Raw genomic sequence first — 19708 nt, 5'->3', positions numbered from 1 at the left:
GACCTATTTTCTTATAGAGCCAAAAATATACACTTAAAAATATGCATCTTTCAAAAGCATCTGACTATAGAAACTCAAGAAATGTGATTGTGTGAATGCAGCTACATTTCAGAAGATAGTCACATAATTACCTGAGCCATGCCTCTAACCATCACATCTACAGCTTTCAGTGGTAATTTAGGGCCTCTAGTCTCCTCAGTCCTCTCAAATTGCATAATCAAATCAATGATTCATCACAGAGATAAGATTCTTGACTTGCTCATTTTTGATCTGTTATTATTCTTCATATAAATGATGTGATTCAGATGAATGCAGCTGTCATTGATCTATAATGTGGGCCAAATAACGTAACCTTAGATGTACCATGCTCCTTTCTATTTTAAATATAATAATCTTCTAAAATTACATGCTCTTTAAATGAATATATTAACAAAAACTGCTCATTTCAAAAATCTCTGATATGCGAATTTTCTTTTTTGATATATGTTAATGGAAAATCTGTCTCTCCTGCTAAAAATATAGCCACATGCCTAAAAGCAAACCTGATATTTCTCATACATATATTTCTGAAAGCCAACTGGCATGAATTATATAAAATTGATGAGAAAATCATCCGAACCACTATTTGGCATGCATATGCTAACCTTGCCCTTAATTTACATTCAATTACTCACAGCTGATGCACACATAATTTAATGAAGGCACAGCAGCCCCATTACACACCCCAGTAACTTCTCTAATTAAGCAACATTCACCTGGCATCTAACTATACCTTCATTGTGAATGAAATTTTTTTCCTTTCATAAAATTCAGCAAAGATGTAAGCAGAGGCAAAGCAAAAGTTCTTTGGGTTGGGAATCTCTGCTTCATTTAATAATGTCCAGTCAATAAGCATCTTCCTTTTAAATTTTTCTCTAGTTCACCCACCCAAATTTCTCATGTGTCTACCCAAACATCTCCCACATTTTTTTCTGTCATCAAGTTGCATACAAATCTGTTTTTATGTATCTCTGCATAACTATAGTCCCAATTAATAGACAAGCTCCTGTTATTTTTATATTTCAAAACACTTTCACCTCGAACCTACGTTACCACCCACGACTCCTATAGCACAGGAATGCAGAAATGGGATGGCCGTGCTGAGAGCCAGCTTTGGCCAATGAAGAAATAGTGAGGGAAATGAGATAGAAATGAGAGATATTCTAGCATTTTCAAGAGTCAGTTTGTGTGAGAAGGTCCTCCACTAACAATAATCACACTCTGTGTGTGTGTTAGCAGTGCTGCCTTTACTTGGAACAGCCAACAGACCTGGCCCGAGCCAAGTCTTAACTCCTCATGTGACCCATTCTGACAGCTTCGATCTAGTCCAAAGGAACAGCATCCTCCAAAGTTCCTAGTGGGCCCCTGCTTTTCTCTAAAATAAGATCAATTAATTCCCGAGAAGACTCTCTAAACCTTGCTTCACACTATCCACCGAAAGATTCTTCTAGAATCCAGAAAACAAACGAAGGAAGAAGAGATTACAGAGAAAGGAGGGAGATGACCAAGGCCAGCCAGCACAAAGGGAAGGGAAATAAATGAAACATTTGTGGGAAAATGCTGTTTGCCGAGGCCTAGACAGAGCTTTCCTGGACTACCACACAGACCCACCCTCCAGAAGAGCAGGTGTGGGGGAAAAAGAGATCAGAGGATGACCAAATGGATGGAGACTCAGATGTGACCAAGAGTTTTTTCCCTATGGAAGTGAAGACATCAGTACTGTTCTAAAGGATAAAAGGACTTTTCAAAAATGTTACATCTATTTTTAAATATCCCAACCATTCTAGTGTTATTTTCACATAAATTAATTCTTAGAGAAAGGAATCACCTAGATGAATCCATTTTTGTGCCTGCTATTGAATCCTATGGTAGCCACCAAAATATCAAGATGCAACACATAACATCTAGTGCCCCACAGAGCATCACCCTGGGAAAATAGGGGGAACCCAGGATATCTACGAAAAACCCCTAATTGCTCCCGGTTCTTTCTGTATTCTACCTTACAGTATCTACAGATGCCTCTTTCTATTTTTGCACACTACTTCTCTTCCGGCTCCTCTTTCTTTATCCTTCCCCTTCCCTCACCTAGGACTTACACCCTCCCGTGGTCCCCAGTTATGTCCTGAGAACCATTGGAATGACTCAGAGTTTCTCAAGTTCTGCACTATTGACATTGGGATGGATGGATAACTTTGTGGCAGGGGCTTCCCTGTGCATTACAGGGTGTTTAACAGCTTCCTTTGCCTCTACTCAATAGATTCCAACAAAATGTCTCCAGACACTGCCAAATGTCACCTGCGTGGGTGCAAAATCTTCCAGGGGTTGAGAATCTTAGTAATTTTATGACTTGGGGTTAAGAAAGGATATAATGATTTCTAGGAAGGAAGCAAAGAAGTAATTGTCTCCTCATAGGTGGCCTAAGGAAGCATCTTTATCACATAGCTAGATAGATTCCAATTTCTCTATGGATCTTAATTTATTTGCCAATCTCAAGAATATCTTAAATCTGCAAGCACAATGCATTTTGCTCATCTTATGTATTAGTTACAGTTTACATAGATGCTATTATGATGGAGGGGGCCTTTGTATTTTGACCTCAGAGATGGTATAGGCAGGAATTTTCAGCAAGCTAAAAATAGCCAACACATTTTTGTATGACCCATAATGCCTTGTTAGGTTAACACGAGGTGTCATTTTTGAGCCTCAGTGCTTTGTTGGCAATTCACTATGCATTCAGAAAAGGAAGAAACCAAAGTAGTGAAATGCTTAAGTGGCGAGGAACTGCCATATGGCTCACTAATAAGGTATCTTGGGCACATGTACACCTTTCTAAAGGCTGCTTTTCTCTCTAGTTTTTTTCCTAGCCTTAGAAACAGTCAGCTAAAATCCCAGCTGCAAATTAGTGAGCTGACAGGAATTTCTCAAGTTTTCAAACTTACTGGTGTTTACTCATTCTCTTCACGATTAATTCTCTAAGCATATTTAATGCCATCTCATACAAAAGAAAGCTCATTAAAAAGCATTTAAGGCATTTAGTTCTTCATGTTTCTTACAGTTTTTAATCCAACAACACCCCAGCCTCCACTGGGACCAACTAGGGAATCTGATATCATCAGTTTCTGCATTAAGAAACAAAAGATTTAGTATTAAATTTCCTGCCAGTTGGTTTTGTCTCTTTCTACATAAAAATTAATAGCACCTATGTCTCATGTACTTTATACTATGCACCCCTAGAAAAAACATAGAAATCAATCACATTATCTCAGCCTCTCAACAGCATCTGACACAGTCCCTCACTCTTTCTTTTCTGAAATACAGTTCATTCTTGGCTTCCATGATACCACTTCCTCCTGATTCCCAGCTCTCCTGCTGTTCGTCTCAATTTCCATGGGTCTTCCTGACTGATTGCTCTCTCCAATTTGTGCTCTTGCTGACTGATGAATAAGTACAGATACAGCACTGGAGCCTCTTTATCTAAACTCCCCCAAAGGGATCTCTTCCAGCTTTTTAGTTTTACACACCATCCATTTGCAGAGAACTCCCCAATTTCTATCTCTGGACCTAAATTTTTTAATAAGCTTTAATATTCACATACTCAACTTCCTACTCACCAAACCTCTTGGATCTAAGGCATATTGATATCAGTATGGCTAACACAGAACTCTATTCCCCATCTCTCCCACTTATTCCTCCACTGAGGATATCTCCCTCAGCTTCTTGCCTCAACCAGCAATCCATTCTCTGCTCCAGAAATTCCTCACCACCTTCTCCCTGTGCCCTGGCCATGTTAATCCTAATGCAGTCTCTCTCGGTTATGCTTCCTGTTTAATGAGCAGATCCTGAGCTCTTCAGATCTTTTTTGTTCCAGCCATCCCTTAATAGTCAAAGGCCCCTGCTTTTTATAGCTCTGGTCCCTCCATTCATCATCTGGAGGATGGGTGTGGGGAAAGGTAACACTCCTGGCACTCATCCTTGATTACAGCATTGGTTATCCTACATGTTGAAAAACCTTCTCATGTGACATTTATAATGCAGCAGTTTTGACACCAGGGTTTGACTTGACTGCAAATAAACAAAAAATGCAGCAAAATTTTGACATAGTCAGAAAAATATCCTTAATCCTTCTGCATGTTTTTATTACCAAACAATAAATGAAACAAATATCCTCATCACATTCTAGAGTCTCATCTATGCCTTATCTCTGTAGATGTGTACAAACATGGCATAAAGAAAATATGGCACAAAATATCCACAATCAAAACTTTCACACCAAAATGACTATATGACGTAAGCCAGATAATAAGTGTACTATTTGCATAAAAGTAGTTAGGATAAGTTTTTAAAATATTATGATAAAGTTGCAAAGGTTCAAAATATATAGAAGTAGAAAGTACAAATTCTTTTATAGAAACAGACCTTCATAATCTTATAACTACCACTGCCAATTGTTAGAGATCAGTTCTAGCCTGTAAAAGCACAACATTTTTAAAAATAAAATTACACCTAGATAGTGGGTCTAGAGAAATATGCAAATAGCCAATGTGAGGAATGTTGTGGTTTATCTACAAAAAGAGAAGGTAGAAATTTACCTTTTAACAGTCAGTAAAAAACAGTCTAGAAGTAGTTTATTTTTTTCAATGTAAACACACCTAAGTGACTTCTCTTTCCTTCAGTTGCAGCCAGATGGAAAAAAAGAGCTCTAAAATTGTATGACATGTTGTTCAAAAAATAAACAAACAAACAAAAAAGAATATAAAGACCACTCCTGTCATTAAGCCTAAAGATAAATAAGCTGTTCTGGCTGCTGGTAGAGGGTATCTATTGGCCCAGGAAGAAATCTACCTAGAAGGCTACAAGATATAGACTTCTCTTTACATTGTTGTTTTTGTTGTTTATGCCAAAGGATGTTAAGCTGGAAGTTTCAGGGGTAGGAAAATAGACACCAAAATCGAAAGTGAGGTGTTAAACTAGGATTTACAAATTTAAACATAACTTAAATCCCTCCTCACATAGAGGTATAAAAGGACCTGTGGAGAGTTATTTGCAGAGAGTTGCTGGCATGCTGTGACTCCCACATACCCCTCCCAACAGGGCAGGGTACAGGGGGCTTTCAAAAAAAAAGGCTTTAATGGGACCACTCAAAGAGCATGGTATGGGCCCCTTGCAGTTTGAGGTGATACTGTGTGCTGGTGTCTGCATTGTGCCTGAGAAATCTAATGGTAAGAGGATGCTTGAAGATGTCTGTGCAACACAGGAAGGATACGGAAGTTGGGAAGAAACTGCTCTCCCAAAGTCTGTTGGGGCAAAGGATAACTGAGTGTTCTCTTATGGACTTTACATGGGTCATATAAGAGAGAGAGGGAGACTGAGTTTACTAGCTCTTGTCCAAAAGACAAGAATGAACCAATCACATTACATTTTAGAACTTTTGCTTAATGATTGTGGGAAGCAAAGAATTCTTTTCCCTGGATGTGAAGGAAAAAACATACAGCCCTGGTTACTAATGGCAGCCATCTTGGACCATGAAAACATCTAGCCTGAGGTGAAATTGACAGAAAGAGGAGAATAAAGCAGAAGGACCAGCAGAAAAACAGAGTATGAACCAGGACCAAATGGGACATGAAATCCACCCTTGATCTGGACTTTTTGCTTATGGGAATCAACAGCCCTTCTTTGCTAAGCTAGCTTGAGTTGAATTTTCTGATATTTGTCACTGAAAGCACTTCATTTCATAATCTTTTCTAAATGATCTGGGAAAAAGTCCACAGTCCATATTTCTGCTAGACTAGGCAAATCAGAAAAATGCAAAAGAATCAGAATAACAACCTTACTAGGTTCTTGGAATGAACTCTATCCCTAGGGAAGATGAGGACTCTCAATCAAAATGAGACATTAATTGAAAGATGGACTTCTTTTGGCCAGAAGGTAAGAAACAAGGAGAGTCAATTATGTGTTACCTGGTAATGAACTCTCTGGGAGCCAGAAGAAACTGACTGCAGGTCCTAATGAGAAAAATGAAAAAAAAAAAAAAAAAAAAATCCGTACCTTAAAATTAGTTTGAACAAGCTGCCCCACAACTCTATCAAGTGAACTCCCAATTTAATGTTATTATGCTCATCTGGAAAGCATCTAACTCACCCAAATCCATCAAGGCTAAACAAAGAAGGTGATGCCAGAAATAATAAAAGCACAGCAAGCTAGACTGAAAGAAGGTCATTTAGCTATTGAAACTTGTAAATCCTAAATAGTGTTTAGAGGTGAATGATGTATTATAATTTCAAGGATAGAGGAGATCAAAAGTAAAGAACAGGCAATTTTGTTATAATAAATGAGAATCATGTTTAATTTTCTTCTGAACTTTTGGCTCGTGAAGAAGGCTTCTGAAGTCCCTTTAAACACTTGGAAAGAATTTCTTTATCTTAGATCAAATACATACTGTCATGGTAATTGTGTTTATCCTGATAAGTTGCTTGGCAAATGGGTTTTCACAGACTGCAATGAGAAAATCACCGACCATTTCTGTATTATCACGAAGGGCAAATTAGCAGGGTTGAAATTAATGAGGTTTTACTGGCAGATTCTAAAAGCCTGACTCCCTTTATAAACTTTTATAACTAAGTTGTCACTGTTGTCATGTCTCCCAGGCTTCCCTGCTAATGAGTGCGGGGATTCTATTTACAGATGTCAGCACTCCTGAGCCCCTTTGTCCTGACACCTGCTTCCCACAGGGCTTCATCTACTTACTCTCTGTGCCCAAGTGAGTTTTAAAACTTTTCCTCTTTATTTGCTGAGTTCATTCTTTCCTCTTTTTTTAGAATCATACTTTTAGTTGAATATTGGTGTGATGAGTATGCCAAGAAGTCAGTTACGTTGTTCTTCAGCAAAGTCAATTTATCAGTCATGTATTTGACTATTGTAAAGTCTTGTTAACAAAGTTACCCAAGTGTTTTTTTTTTTAAAAAAAAGGTTTGGTACCAATTAGGATTCCCTTTTTTATTGCAGGTTTGTTGAGTGAGATTCCACCATAAAATACAAAAATTATTTTGAAAAATGAGATACTAGAGGTTCTAGAAATACAGATTCGGTCCTGAGCCACATGCTAAAAGTTTACAGATTCTAACTTATTTAAGTAGTTATCCTCAGTCAAAACAGTTAAAGGAAGTCATGAGTATAAAATATGTAGACTCTTCTTCTCTTATCCATATTAGTATTCAAAATTTGGCATCTATTTCTCAAAATTAGTAATTTTTCACATCACTGTATGCCTTTCACCTGAATTTATTTCTAGCAAGAGAAATAGGATCTAATATTCAAAGCTAAATGGCTACAACTTGAAGTGATTCTAAACACTATACATCTACTTTATTTATGATATTTACTTATATATAATGTGCTGTCTGGGAGAGAGTTGCTTATCAAGGGGTATCTATCAGAATCACACAACAGCTTTAAAAATACAAATGTCTAGGTCTCACCTGAGAAAAGTGACTCTAATGTGTGTCTTTCATCAAGAAACAATGAGAAAGAAACTATTATACTTTTTGCCATTTGTGGAATGAAGACAATTAATACTCCCCCTCAAAATTTTGCAAAAACAACCAACAACAATCGTAATGATGAGTCTGGGTCTCTTGGCTTTGCTGATGCAAGTCAAATTCCTGGGAATATTATATATGGGATTACTTCCTTTCTGTTTCCCTATGCCAAGGCCAGATTGAGAAAAAAAATAATAGATTACCTTTTTGTGCTCTGACAAATTCCTGTGAAATATAGATTTTTCTTTCCTACAGAAGTTTCATTTTTTAAAAAAAATCTAGCTGTTTCTGTTGGAAGTCTGTGCTAGATACAAAACATTAAATAATCTCTGTTTCCTTTCATTATTTATCAATGCCCTTTGAAATTCTGTATAGCTCAAAAAATACAGTTATGTAGTCTGGCAAGAAGTTCCAAGCTATAGTTATAGGACACACTAGTGTAACAGCACCCTGTAGTTAACCCAATCAATCCTTTCCCACTTCAACCACCAGAGGAGGAAAATAGCCAAGGGGCTGAAGGAGGGAGACATGCAGTGAATGCTTAAAGGACAAGGCTGCCACATATTCATTTCCTCCCCAAATGCACCATTTCAGAAGCAAATATATATGGCTAGTAATTTATTACAAAAATGGAAAGCTAAGGAGAATAAAAAATTGGCTAAATAAACTCACCTCCTGTAGGCGGTCTATGTACATACGGCAAGTCTCCAAATCACAGTCTCCACGCACAACTAGAATACCCAGAGGTATGGCTGAGGGTGAAGGAAGAAGAAAAATCTAAAATAACATATTTGATTTTTCTATATTGGCATAAATGTGTTTCTTATGGTTAAAAAACAATCTCATAAATATTATGGGTTTGGGTATATTTCCATAAAAAGAAATAAGCACCCTCTCCCTATACCTCCTTCATGATTTCAATCTCCTCTCGTCTACAGTTGTCATACGCTTTCCTTGCATGATCCACGTGCCCCTTGCCACCTGCCCTTCATCTCATTTTGCCTCAGTAGCCCTGAGATTGTCATGCCACAGTAACAATGGATTGGCAGGACTAGGGGGCTGCTCATGGCCACTGGGTAATTTGTGCCTGCATTTGCAACAGACAGCATGAAGACACAGTCCCAGGGAGGAATTAAAAATTCATGATTCTTGACACTTATTTATCTTTCTCTCCTGAATGTGTGTGACTTAATCTTTTTGTCAGTTTGCAGCAGTTTCCTCTTTACAAGACTTGAGCTACTCAAGGCACTGTTGCTACCTGGTGGCCAACACCAGAACTAAATATATGAAATGTTTAAAAAAAGAGAAAGAAAAGAAAAACTTCTAGAAGGCGCACAGCTTAAAAATCCGACTGATTTTAAAGATGGTCAGAAGTTGTGTTAACAGCAGAACCTCAGGAAACAATAAGCAGCAGCTCAGTCACACACCTTGTAAGAAATCCTACTTACACACTGGCAAATGTCACACAGTGGCTTTAGTAGATAGAACCTCCTATAATCATAAGATTCTTGAAATACTGAAAAATTATCTCCTTCCCAAAACTTCAAAAGATATATTTGCATATTTCTTATTTGAAAAGTACAGTTACACTATTAAATCCATGATTTAACAAAAACATTTCAAAATCTTGAATTAATTGACTAGAAACTAGCAAGTAGATGATATGACACTAGTGCTCACTAAGAATTTTTTGAGGCTGGGCGCAGAGGCTCACGCCTGTAATCCTAGCCCTCTGGGAGGCCGAGGCGGGTCGATCGCTTGAGGTCAGGAGTTTGAGACCAGCCTGAGCCAGACTCCGTCTCTACTAAAAATAGATATAAATTATCTGGACAACTAAAAATATATATATAGAAAAAATTAGCCGGGCATGGTGGCACATGCCTGTAATCCCAGCTACTCGGGAGGCTGAGGCAGTAGGATCGCTTGAGCCCAAGAGTTTGAGGTTGCTGTGAGCGAGGCTGACGCCACGGCACTCACTCTAGCCTGGGCAACAAAGTGACACTCTGTCTCAAAAAAAAAAAAGAATTTTTTGAAATCCTTCACTCATTGAACTTACTCTTAAAACTTAATCATTAATAACTCCATCTGAAAATGCAAAGTGCTAGGGCTTTAAAAATTAATAATATGCAGCATAAGATACATTTAAAATGTATGAAAAAAATCTTGAGGAACTCTCAAAATAGTACAGAAGGCATACATATAAACAAAAATATGTAAATAATAAATAAATAAAACATAGGCTATATTAGGTGTACGAACTTAGTCATTTGAAAACTATTAGAAGAGAAGGACTAATTCTTGTCTGAGGGGTAGACCTTAGGTTCCCTGAAGGATATGGAGCCCATCTGATCTTTTAGCTAGAGGAGCAAGGGTGGTCTAGAGAAAAAGAAACAGAGTTTATTTCTCAAAATTACCTCCTAGATTGTTTTCCACTAGGGATATCTGATCAATACCCGCCCCCCAATTCCTTTAGGTGTCTGAAGTCCTGCATACACAAAGCTTTAATGCCTCTGTCACCTTATCGAGCTATGGAAGTCTGTGACTGAGTATGGATTGTTTACCTTCACTTCTCCAATGCTTGGTAGAGAAATGGCAGATATTCAATAAATGATAGTAAAAGAGGGAAGAACATAAGTTTAGGGACAGTTCAAACGTGAAACAGAAAGTGTGTATTTCAGGGGCAAGTCAATTTTCCAGGGTAGGCAAAGAACTGTCATATATTTGGGGGAATAATAATCTGGAAGAGTGTTTTTCCCTTATTTTTGAAGATAAACATAAGCATCAAAAACGTTCTCAGCACAGTAATCATGTATCTTTGAAGGGAATGGAAGGGAAATTCAATAAGTAAAAGTACTGATTAAAGCAATCATTCTCAGTTAGACTATTAAAAAGATCCAAATAAGGTGATCCATCAAGGTAAAAGTAGCATAAGGATTTCTAATATTCAAGGAATGATGAGAAAAAGCTAGAATTTAGGGCTAAAGAGTAAGTCAAAGTTTGTAGAAATGGAATATTGCTTTAATTAACATGAGAGTTCATGTTGTACTCTTGCTTAATGATATTTTCTTTCCAAATGTATAGAGAAATAGATTCTAATCAATATTTATTGATTTACTTAAATTAGGAGCCACAACTTATAGAAATGCAGGAATCCTGTCAACACTTCTGATTTCCTTCTATTATCAATACTTGGAGTTAGTCTGGTCCAAGTATAAATTCAATGTACTTGGTGGTAGATACTTTAAACTACAATTAGAGACTGTATATTCAAGACCTAGAATCAAGAAGGAATAGTTAGGAAAAAGTTTTCAAAGATATGTCATTCCTTTCTACTATAGGTATAAAATCAACAATTTCACCTATTCCTCAAGGAGCTGAGTAAGAGCAATTGCTTTTTATTGAACAAGACTTAGCTATTAATTGGGGGGAAAAAGAAAAGAAAAGGCATTTTCTACTACAATTTCATAGCATGATTACCAACAACTATCAACTTTTTCTAAGAAGGCAGTAATATGCAATAGAAAAGATTCGCAGTCATTCACTACCAAGTCAAATGTCAGCACTGCTTTGGTCTAGCAAATTACTAAAGTTATCTGCTTGGTCTTGAAAGTTACTCATGCCTCTGAACCTTGGTTTGAAGACTATGGTGTTTAAAATAGGTATCTTATAGTATTTTGCAAAGATATAATGCAACGCTATATTTAAAAACGAATTACTTAAATTTCAATGTTCTCCCTCACTCCTCTCACTATCTTTTGAGCATCTTTAGATAAAAATGGATATCTTTTAATATGTCACAATACTATTAATATAAGGATTAGCTAGCCATAGTTTCATAAGTTAGATTCCTGTGTACTTAAAATTGATTCTCACTCAACGATTAATTTTATTTTGGTCTCAGAGACGTTGTTTAACTCCAATAAGCATCAGTCAATACTCAGCCTACATAACAAAACTTTTATTGCAGGGATTACATGGAATTTACAAGTTCTAACTAAGCAAAAAGAATAAGCTGATTTCTAGATTAAGATGGCAGATTTAACACACATACTTCTCTCTCAACAGAAATGCCACTAAGCTACAGTAAGTGAGTTTTAAAAAGACATAAACCAACAAAAATGAGGAGAAACTGTAAGGAGAAAATAGTAACAGATGAAGCAGATGGAAAATTGGTAACTGACTCAGAATGCTTACAGAGTCCAATCCTAAACCAAGGGTGAAGATGGATGAGAACCAACACGATTTATACTGCAAAACCCTCCAAAGGCTTACAAACTGGCATACTAGGTGCCTTAGGAACTGAGGATAAAGGAGACAGCTAAAATAGGAGCAATGGATATTATATCACTAGATTCCTACCCCTTACTCTTGGCAGGTGCAATTACCTTACATAAAATGGGGATTAACTGATCATCTGCAGAATGCAGTGATCCCAGTTTTCTCCTCTCACTGGGCTCCATATATCTATGTATTTATCAGTTTAATGTGAATCCCCAAACTATTAAATATGTTCAGTCTTCCTACCTTGATAAATATACCTTTGTAGATACCTGAATCAGGCGTTGAAATCTGTAATTCTTGTACTCCATGGAATGTTGAGACAGAACATAATGTTTGTGGCCCATAGCCAGACCCCTTTCCCTTTTTTCTTTTTTTTTTTTTTTTTTCTTGAGACAGAGTCTTGCTTTGTTGCCCAGGCTAGAGTGAGTGCCGTGGCGTCAGCCTAGCTCCCAGCAACCTCAAACTCCTGGGCTTAAGCGATCCTACTGCCTCAGCCTCCTGAGTAGCTGGGATTACAGGCATGCGCCACCATGCCCAGCTAATTTATATACATATATATATATATATATTAGTTGGCCAGATATTTCTTTCTATTTTTAGTAGAGACAGGGTCTCACTCTTGCTCAGGCTGGTCTCGAACTCCTGACCTCGAGCGATCCACCTGCCTCGGCCTCCCAGAATGCTAGGATTACAGGCGTGAGCCACCTCGCCTGGCCCAGACCCCTTTCTCTTTCCATTTCCTAGCTCCATCCAAAACACTGAAGGCCTTGTGCATATGCATACAGATGCTCCAGATCATACCTCCAACCCCATGCACATAGCTGTCCCACGGGGGCTTACTCTTATGCCCATTATACATGGCTCCTGGAAGACCACACCAGAAGAAGACCCTTGTGCATATCCTGGAAGCAGGCTTGGGGCTGTTGGGGCAGGAATTCTAAGAACCCAAAGCATAGTCTCAAAGGGGATAGAGCAAGTCCTCGGCAAGCCCTTTTCCTTAGTACTTTAGTCACATCATCCCATGAAGCAGGCAAAGCCAGAAGACAGCCATGGTAGGGGCCTCTAAAGCTGAGGCACCTCTCACATAGGTCTAAGGGGAGAAATGATAGTCATTCCCAAAAAATGGTTTCCCTAGTTCCTCTACACTGAAGCATGAAGTTAATAAGTTTTGCTCATGAGTTTAGAACTTCTAGTCAGCTTTTATGTGTCTCACTTTCAATAATGAGGAGAAAGTCAAGAATGATCAGAAAATTTAGAACTCACTCTAATACAGAAGCTAGGGATCAAAATAAAAATAGATTAAAATATAACTTGCAAGGAGGAAAAGGCTTTTAACAATATCTTAAATATACTCAGAGTATCAAGAGAAAATGGTCCACCCATGAAATGAAAATATAATAATATTAAAAGAGATAAAGAATTTGAAGGAGTATTACTCAAAGAATAACAAAAAATGTAAAACCCTTTAAAAATAGAAATTTGATAGAATAAACAGAGAATTCAATAGAAAGTTTCAAAGATAAAGTTGAGAAAATCTCCACAAAGGTAGAGCAAAGATAAGAGATGAAAAGGAAGAGAGAAAAGCTAAGAAAAGTAGATGACTAGTCCAAGAGATCCACATCCAAATAACAGGAGTTCCAAGAACAAGAGAAAAATAAACAGGGGTAATTACAAGAAAAAGAAAATCAATATTTCCTAGAACTGAAGAACATTAGTTTCCAAACTGAAACGATCCAACAAGTGCTCCACACAATAACTATAGAAAAATATGAAGACATTTTACTTTGAAATTTAACAATATCGTGGACAAAAAGAGGAGTCTGCAATCTTCCAGAGAGGAAAAACCAGATCACATATAAGGCATCAGGAGTTAGAATGATTCTGAACTTCTCAAAGGCAACCATACAGTAAGGCAGGCAATGAAACAATGCCTTCAAAATTCCAAGACTTTTACACATAACCCAAACCACCAAACAAAGCCAGGAGTTTTTACAGAACACACCCTCCATCAAGAAGCTACTGGGGCATGGGGCCAGTGGCACATGGGTGATGCATCTGACCACAGATCAGAAGAAGCTACTGGATTATGTGCCCCAACAAAAGTTAAGTTTGCAACAGAATGGGGAATGAATGCATGGGACATAAGAAATGGGAAATACAATAGAGGAGAAAAGCAAAATAAATCTCCAAGGGGAGATCCCAGGATGACAGATGTATTGGGCTACCAAACAACTGGTACACTATGACTTGAGACAGATGTGTAGAAAGCTGTCATCACTTGGATTCTCATAACCATTATCTTTCTGCCCAAGGATAGAGTGCCTAAAAAGGCCTGGACAAGTTGTATATACATACATATACATATAAATAACATAATAATACTATATCACCCCTAGATGTGCTTTGTCTTAACCTTTTCGTAAAACCAAGAGATAGATAATAGTGAAGCAGAAAAATCCAAAGAAGCCCTGGAACTGTATTTCCTGTCGATAGCTAGAACTCACCTGCTAAAGGCCTCCCAGCACTCAGTGATTACCCTGCCCATTTAATCCTCTCAGAATTGGCTCATGTACTCAGGAAAGTTAAAATCAGAGAATGACCTGGAAAATTTTAAGCTCTCTTGGGAAACTTCATCTAAAAGTGAAAACATCAACTTTTCTTCACACAGGGAGGTTCAGGTTTGCTATTCAGTTTCTCAAAACCATCTGGTTTAGGGATGCATACATTGATTGTAAATATATATCTATCAAGAGAATGCCAGCCAGGTGTGGTGGCTCACGCCTGTAATCCCAGCACTTTGAGAGGCCAAGCTGAGAGGATCCCTTGAGCCCAAGGGTTCTAGACCAGCCTCAGCAAGAGCGAGACCCCGTCTCTACAAAAAATACAAAAATTAGCCAGGCATAGTAGTACCCACCTGTAGGCCTGAGTATTGGGGAAGCTGAGGCAGGAGAATCACTTGAGCCCAGAAGTTTGAGGTTGCAGTGAGCTACGATGATACCAATGCACTCTAGCCTGGGTGACAGAGCGAGACCCTGTTCCCCCCCCCAAAAAAAACAATAGAGAATGGCAAATACAAAAATCAGAATAACAGTTATCTCAGTAGGAAAATGGTGAGGGGAGGTACTTGTTTGTGTTCTAATCTTAAGTGACAGGAACATGGATGCCTATTTTACTATTAATCTTTAAACTTGCGTATTTTATATACACATTGTAGTAATTAATTATATATGTTGACTTGCTGAAAAGATCCCCAGATAACTGGTAAAACACCATCTCTGGTTGTGTCTATGAGGGTATTTCTAGAAAAGATTAGCACTTACATCAGTAGAGTGAGTAAAGAAGATCACCCTTGCCAGTGTGGGCAGGTATTATCCAATTTGTTTGGGGTCTGGATAGAACAAAAAGGTGGAGGAAGAGCAAATTATCTCTTCTTGAGTTTGGACACCCATCTTCTCCTTCCCTCAGATATCACAGCTTCTGGTTCTCTGGCCTTTGGACTCTGCTACATACACCAGTGACACTCCCACACCCACCCCAGTTCTCAAGCCCTCAGACTGGAAGATACATATCAGCTCCCCTGGCTCTCAGGTCCTAGGACTCGGACTGATCTACACCACTGGCTTTCCTGGTTCTCCAGCTTGCAGATGGCAGCTCATAGGACTTCTTGGCCTCCATAATTGCATGAGCCAATTCCCATCATAGATCTCCCCTTATATATTCATATATCCAATTGGTTTTATTTCTCTAGAGAATCCTAATACACACATATTTGAGGACACAGTGAGAAGGTAGCCATTTGCGAGCCAGAAAGCGAGTCCTTGCCAGAACTTGACTATGCTGTACCCTGACTTAGACTCCCTACTTCCAGAACTGGGAGGAATAGAAGCCTGTTATTTAAGTCACCCAGTATATAGTGTTTTGTTATGGCAGCCCAAGAAGACAAAGACAGTGATGATGCTTTGACAAATTCAGGTATAGAAATAGGAAAGATACTGTAGAGTTAACTGGTGATCCTCAGCCCTTAGAAAATTATACTACCAATTACTTCTTTCCAGCCAAAACATGAATCCTGCCCTGGCACCCCTCTAAGGCTTCACCCTGACCTCCATTAACCCCCTTTCCCTATCTCTGTTTGTTTAAATGTCTCATAATCCAGAATGTGATTAAATTAATTGGTTGAGAAATCCATTATACATTTCACATGTGCATGCTCTGGATTTTATGTTTGAAATAAAATGCCTATAGGTCATACTAATTAATTTTGTCTTCTATACTTGAAGTTAGAACTATTTGAACTCATTATGCAAATGTATGCCAAATAGTGCATAAATTAATGCTTTTCATCTTCAGCAAATCCAAAATCTTCTAGCAAACAATCCACAAGTGTACTCTTTTATCTATAAGAAACTTTTAAAGTCTACATGTACTAAAGGAAAACATATCAAAATATGATTCCTAAAATATATATTTCACCACAAGTGTAAGCAGAATCAGGGAGTAGACCAAGCTGAGAATCAAGGACTAGACCCTATATATGGGGCTGAATTGCCCAACTTTAAAAACTGAAGTTCTTAAAGGTTATAATGGAAGGTGCCTAGAGAGTTCTAAGAAAACTTGAAAAATATTTTCCAAAGATCAGGAAATATGATGCAAAAGACAGTCAAATAATTTCCTCAAGTGAATTAATTATTTGATTGAAGAAAGACAAAAGACACTTGTAGACCAACTCTGAGGTTAAACTGTGCTCCCCCACCCCCAGGGATCTCTGAAGCAAATTTTATTCTGGTTCAACTAAAGGGGTGTGCTGAAGCCAATGAAAATTCAATACGCAGTGTATGAGAATCTGAGATTAACGCAAAGGCAAACATCATGAGTCCCCAGAGGTTGACTGAGCTAGGAGCACTCACCTTGGAGCCTAAGCCTGGGGGTTCAGAGAAGTAGCACTGAGAGGAGAAGCAGAGTTGCTGAAGTCATTTATTTTCTTACATGAATAAATCATGCTTCACTTCTGGAAAAGCCAGCTAAGCCAGAACAGACTTATTCTATGCCTGTGCTCTGGGGGCATGACCTCATCCATGTGATCCCGAAGATACATAATCCTAAGGCATGTTGCATAACATGATGCAATATGATAAATTTAGGCAGGGGCAGAATAAGTCTGGATGAACAGGAAAATGATAATACTTATTATATAGTAGGAAGAAGGAGAGAAGGAAGGGGAGGAGGAAGAGGTGGGAAGAGGAGGAAGAACAAAGAAGGAAAGGAGAGAGGGGACAGAGGGTGAGGAGGAAGGGGAAGAGGAGAAGAAAACAACTCACATTCATGTAACAACATTGTCAGTTTTACTGTGTTATTTAATCTTTGCCACAATTGTGAAAGGTGGGTATCATTATTCCTATTTTAAAATGAGGAAACTGAGTCGCACAAAGATTAGGTAACATGCCCTAAATGTTACAACTACTAAACAGAACGACTCAGTGTCCATTCCAGGTTTCCCTTACTCAAGAGCCCCTATTCTGAGCTATTCCTACTTTTCATCAAACTCAGGCTGCACAGAAGGATGGAGTCTCTGCCAGCTTTCAACATGGAGACTGGAGAAGTAAAGACAGAAACCAGTGACAGGCTGACCAATGGGTGAGCACAGAATCACAAGTCGCACACATGGAGTTCCGCAAGTGTACTCCTTCATTTACAAGAAACTTTTAAAGTTAGAGAAAGGCTGCAAACAGATGAGAAGCAGAGCCAAGGTCAACAACTCCAAGCCTGCACGAAGAAATAGAACCGTGGGACTCAGAAACTACAAGCAAAGTCAGACACACTTCAGACATATTTTCATATTTCACTTGGCATGAGTAGGGTCACTTTTAAAGGCTCCCCATTCCCCTCCTTTTTCAACAGATCAGCTTCCGAGGAACCTATAGATCATCAGTCAAGCTTACTAAAACTCTTAACTGGCTTGCTATATAACCTTGTCTGTAATTTAGGGGTCACAGAATTAAAGTGAGTGTTTGCTTCCTTTACAAAGAAATGCAACTGTGAAATTGTGAGCAGATGCTAATCATTATTGGGACAATAGAGACGATAAGAGCAGCTCAGACTTTAATCAGAATTGTTACAGAAATTAACACAACTTGTTTTGCTATTAAAATCCTTACATTAGAATTTCCAATACTGAACTGAAGAGCTGATTGACAGTTAAATGAAATACAAAACAAAACCCATGCTCTCTCTTGAGGTGTGAAAAGTTCATTACATCAGATGCATAAGATATTCAGAGATGCTTCCCAGGGATTTTTGATACAGTGTTTACTAAACATTAGTTTTCAGTCTGGCTAATATTTGACATCATAAACTTTGCAGTTTTGTTATGACAGGCATTTTCATACCATTCATTTTAATATTTAATTATTGTTGGTAAATAAGTATATTCAGGAAAATTATAATTAGAGATACTGTTGGTCATTTTGATTGCTCAGTGAGCTTAGCTTGCCCTTGATTCTTTTGCGATATAGTATGTGAAGGCCCTGTGTACTGAGAGATCATGGCACCTACCCTCTAGGTTATTGTGAAGATTAAATCCATGCCAATAAAGCACATACCAACAGCAAATCCATCCCATAGTCACCTAAGCCTTATTAAATTTATCACTTTTTCCTCCTAATTCTATTATCAACATGTTCTGGTCATTCAGAAATCTTCAAACCAATTTCAGCAGACCGTATGTGAAAACTTTATAGCAGGCAATGTGTTGTACCAAAGCCTCTAAAGGCTAGAGCCTAAACTAAAGCACGTAAATAAAAGAATCCACCAAACCTACAGGGGATGAGGGGAATCACAGCTGGCTGCTTTGTGACATAAGCAAAGGCCTTTCAGAGCCAAAGCAAGAAACAGCCACCTTTGACACTAAGTCCACTGATACTGGAATTTATAAAAAGGGAGAAAACTTACAGCTGTTAATTCATTCTCTTCAAGGTACTGTGATGTGTTCAACAAGGAATCACTGTGGAAATAAAGAGCTGAAAGCTTAACATTTTTCAAAAAAGGAAAGGATTTAATTATCTGACACTTTTGCTATTACAGTGCAATTCCTGTTAAAATACAATTGCAGCTAAATGGGACCATTTACCTATTCAAAGCACAAATAAAACTATCTTCAATGGGATCATTAAAATAAGGTGATATCTAAGAGAAGAGCTTCTCAGAAACAATAAAAGTTTGTAAAGATTGGGTTTTAAATTCTAGCTATATACATAAAATATTAGAAATGCAGAGGCTAAAACAATCATCACTTTCTAAAAAGAAGAATAAGCATAACCACAGGATTAAGAAGTCATAAAACAGAAAAGAACACTGAACAATATGGTAAACCATCAAAATACAGATAATCTTAGAATCAATGTATTTTATGTTAACACTATTCAGATAGACATTTTTAAAACTCTGGCCCTTAAATATTAATATCAATTCCAGATTTCTTGCCACAATCAATAGAGTTTATGTCAAGTACTTGCTATCTTTTTATCAACCTCTACGTAGTATTAAGTATTAAGAAACCAACAACCTGAAAATGTAACTATTCCCTAGAAACTAAGATAGGAGAAAAGCTAGGTAAGCTTGGGTTTGGCAATGACATTTTAGACATAACAGCCAAAGCATGAACCGTGAGAAAAAAATGTTAATTCAGACTTCATTAAAATGAAAACTTCTGCTCTATGAAGGATACTGTTAAGAAAATGAAAAGACAGGCCAGACACGGTGGCTCATGCCTGTAATCCTAGCACTCTGGGAGGCCGAGGTGGGAGGATCCTTTGAGCTGAGGAGTTCAAGACCAGCCTGAGCAAGAGCAAGATCCC

The 19708-nt window shown here is 38.0% G+C and overlaps 1 protein-coding gene across 4 annotated transcripts in view; it reads right to left on the bottom strand.

The window, feature by feature from the left end:
• The window catches only part of DGKI (diacylglycerol kinase iota), a 397632-nt gene that overhangs the window by 74937 nt on the left and 302987 nt on the right, over positions 1 to 19708 (bottom strand). For 2 of the 4 annotated variants that reach the window (XM_045565330.1, XM_045565331.1), the window contains 3 exons: positions 18745 to 18758; positions 8247 to 8351; positions 5997 to 6041 (listed from right to left, as the gene is read on the bottom strand). In XM_045565330.1, coding sequence (XP_045421286.1) covers positions 5997 to 6041; positions 8247 to 8351; positions 18745 to 18758 — 164 coding nt within the window. The remainder of the gene's footprint in view (positions 1 to 5996; positions 6042 to 8246; positions 8352 to 18744; positions 18759 to 19708) is intronic. The other 2 variants (XM_045565327.1, XM_045565329.1) reach the window with 1 other exon arrangement.

Source organism: Lemur catta, chromosome 11 (genome assembly GCF_020740605.2).
Source record: "Lemur catta isolate mLemCat1 chromosome 11, mLemCat1.pri, whole genome shotgun sequence".
In the NCBI taxonomy this organism is placed as follows: domain Eukaryota; kingdom Metazoa; phylum Chordata; class Mammalia; order Primates; family Lemuridae; genus Lemur; species Lemur catta.
Note: the sequence above shows the minus strand (reverse complement) of the source record. Positions and strands in the feature narration are given on the sequence as shown.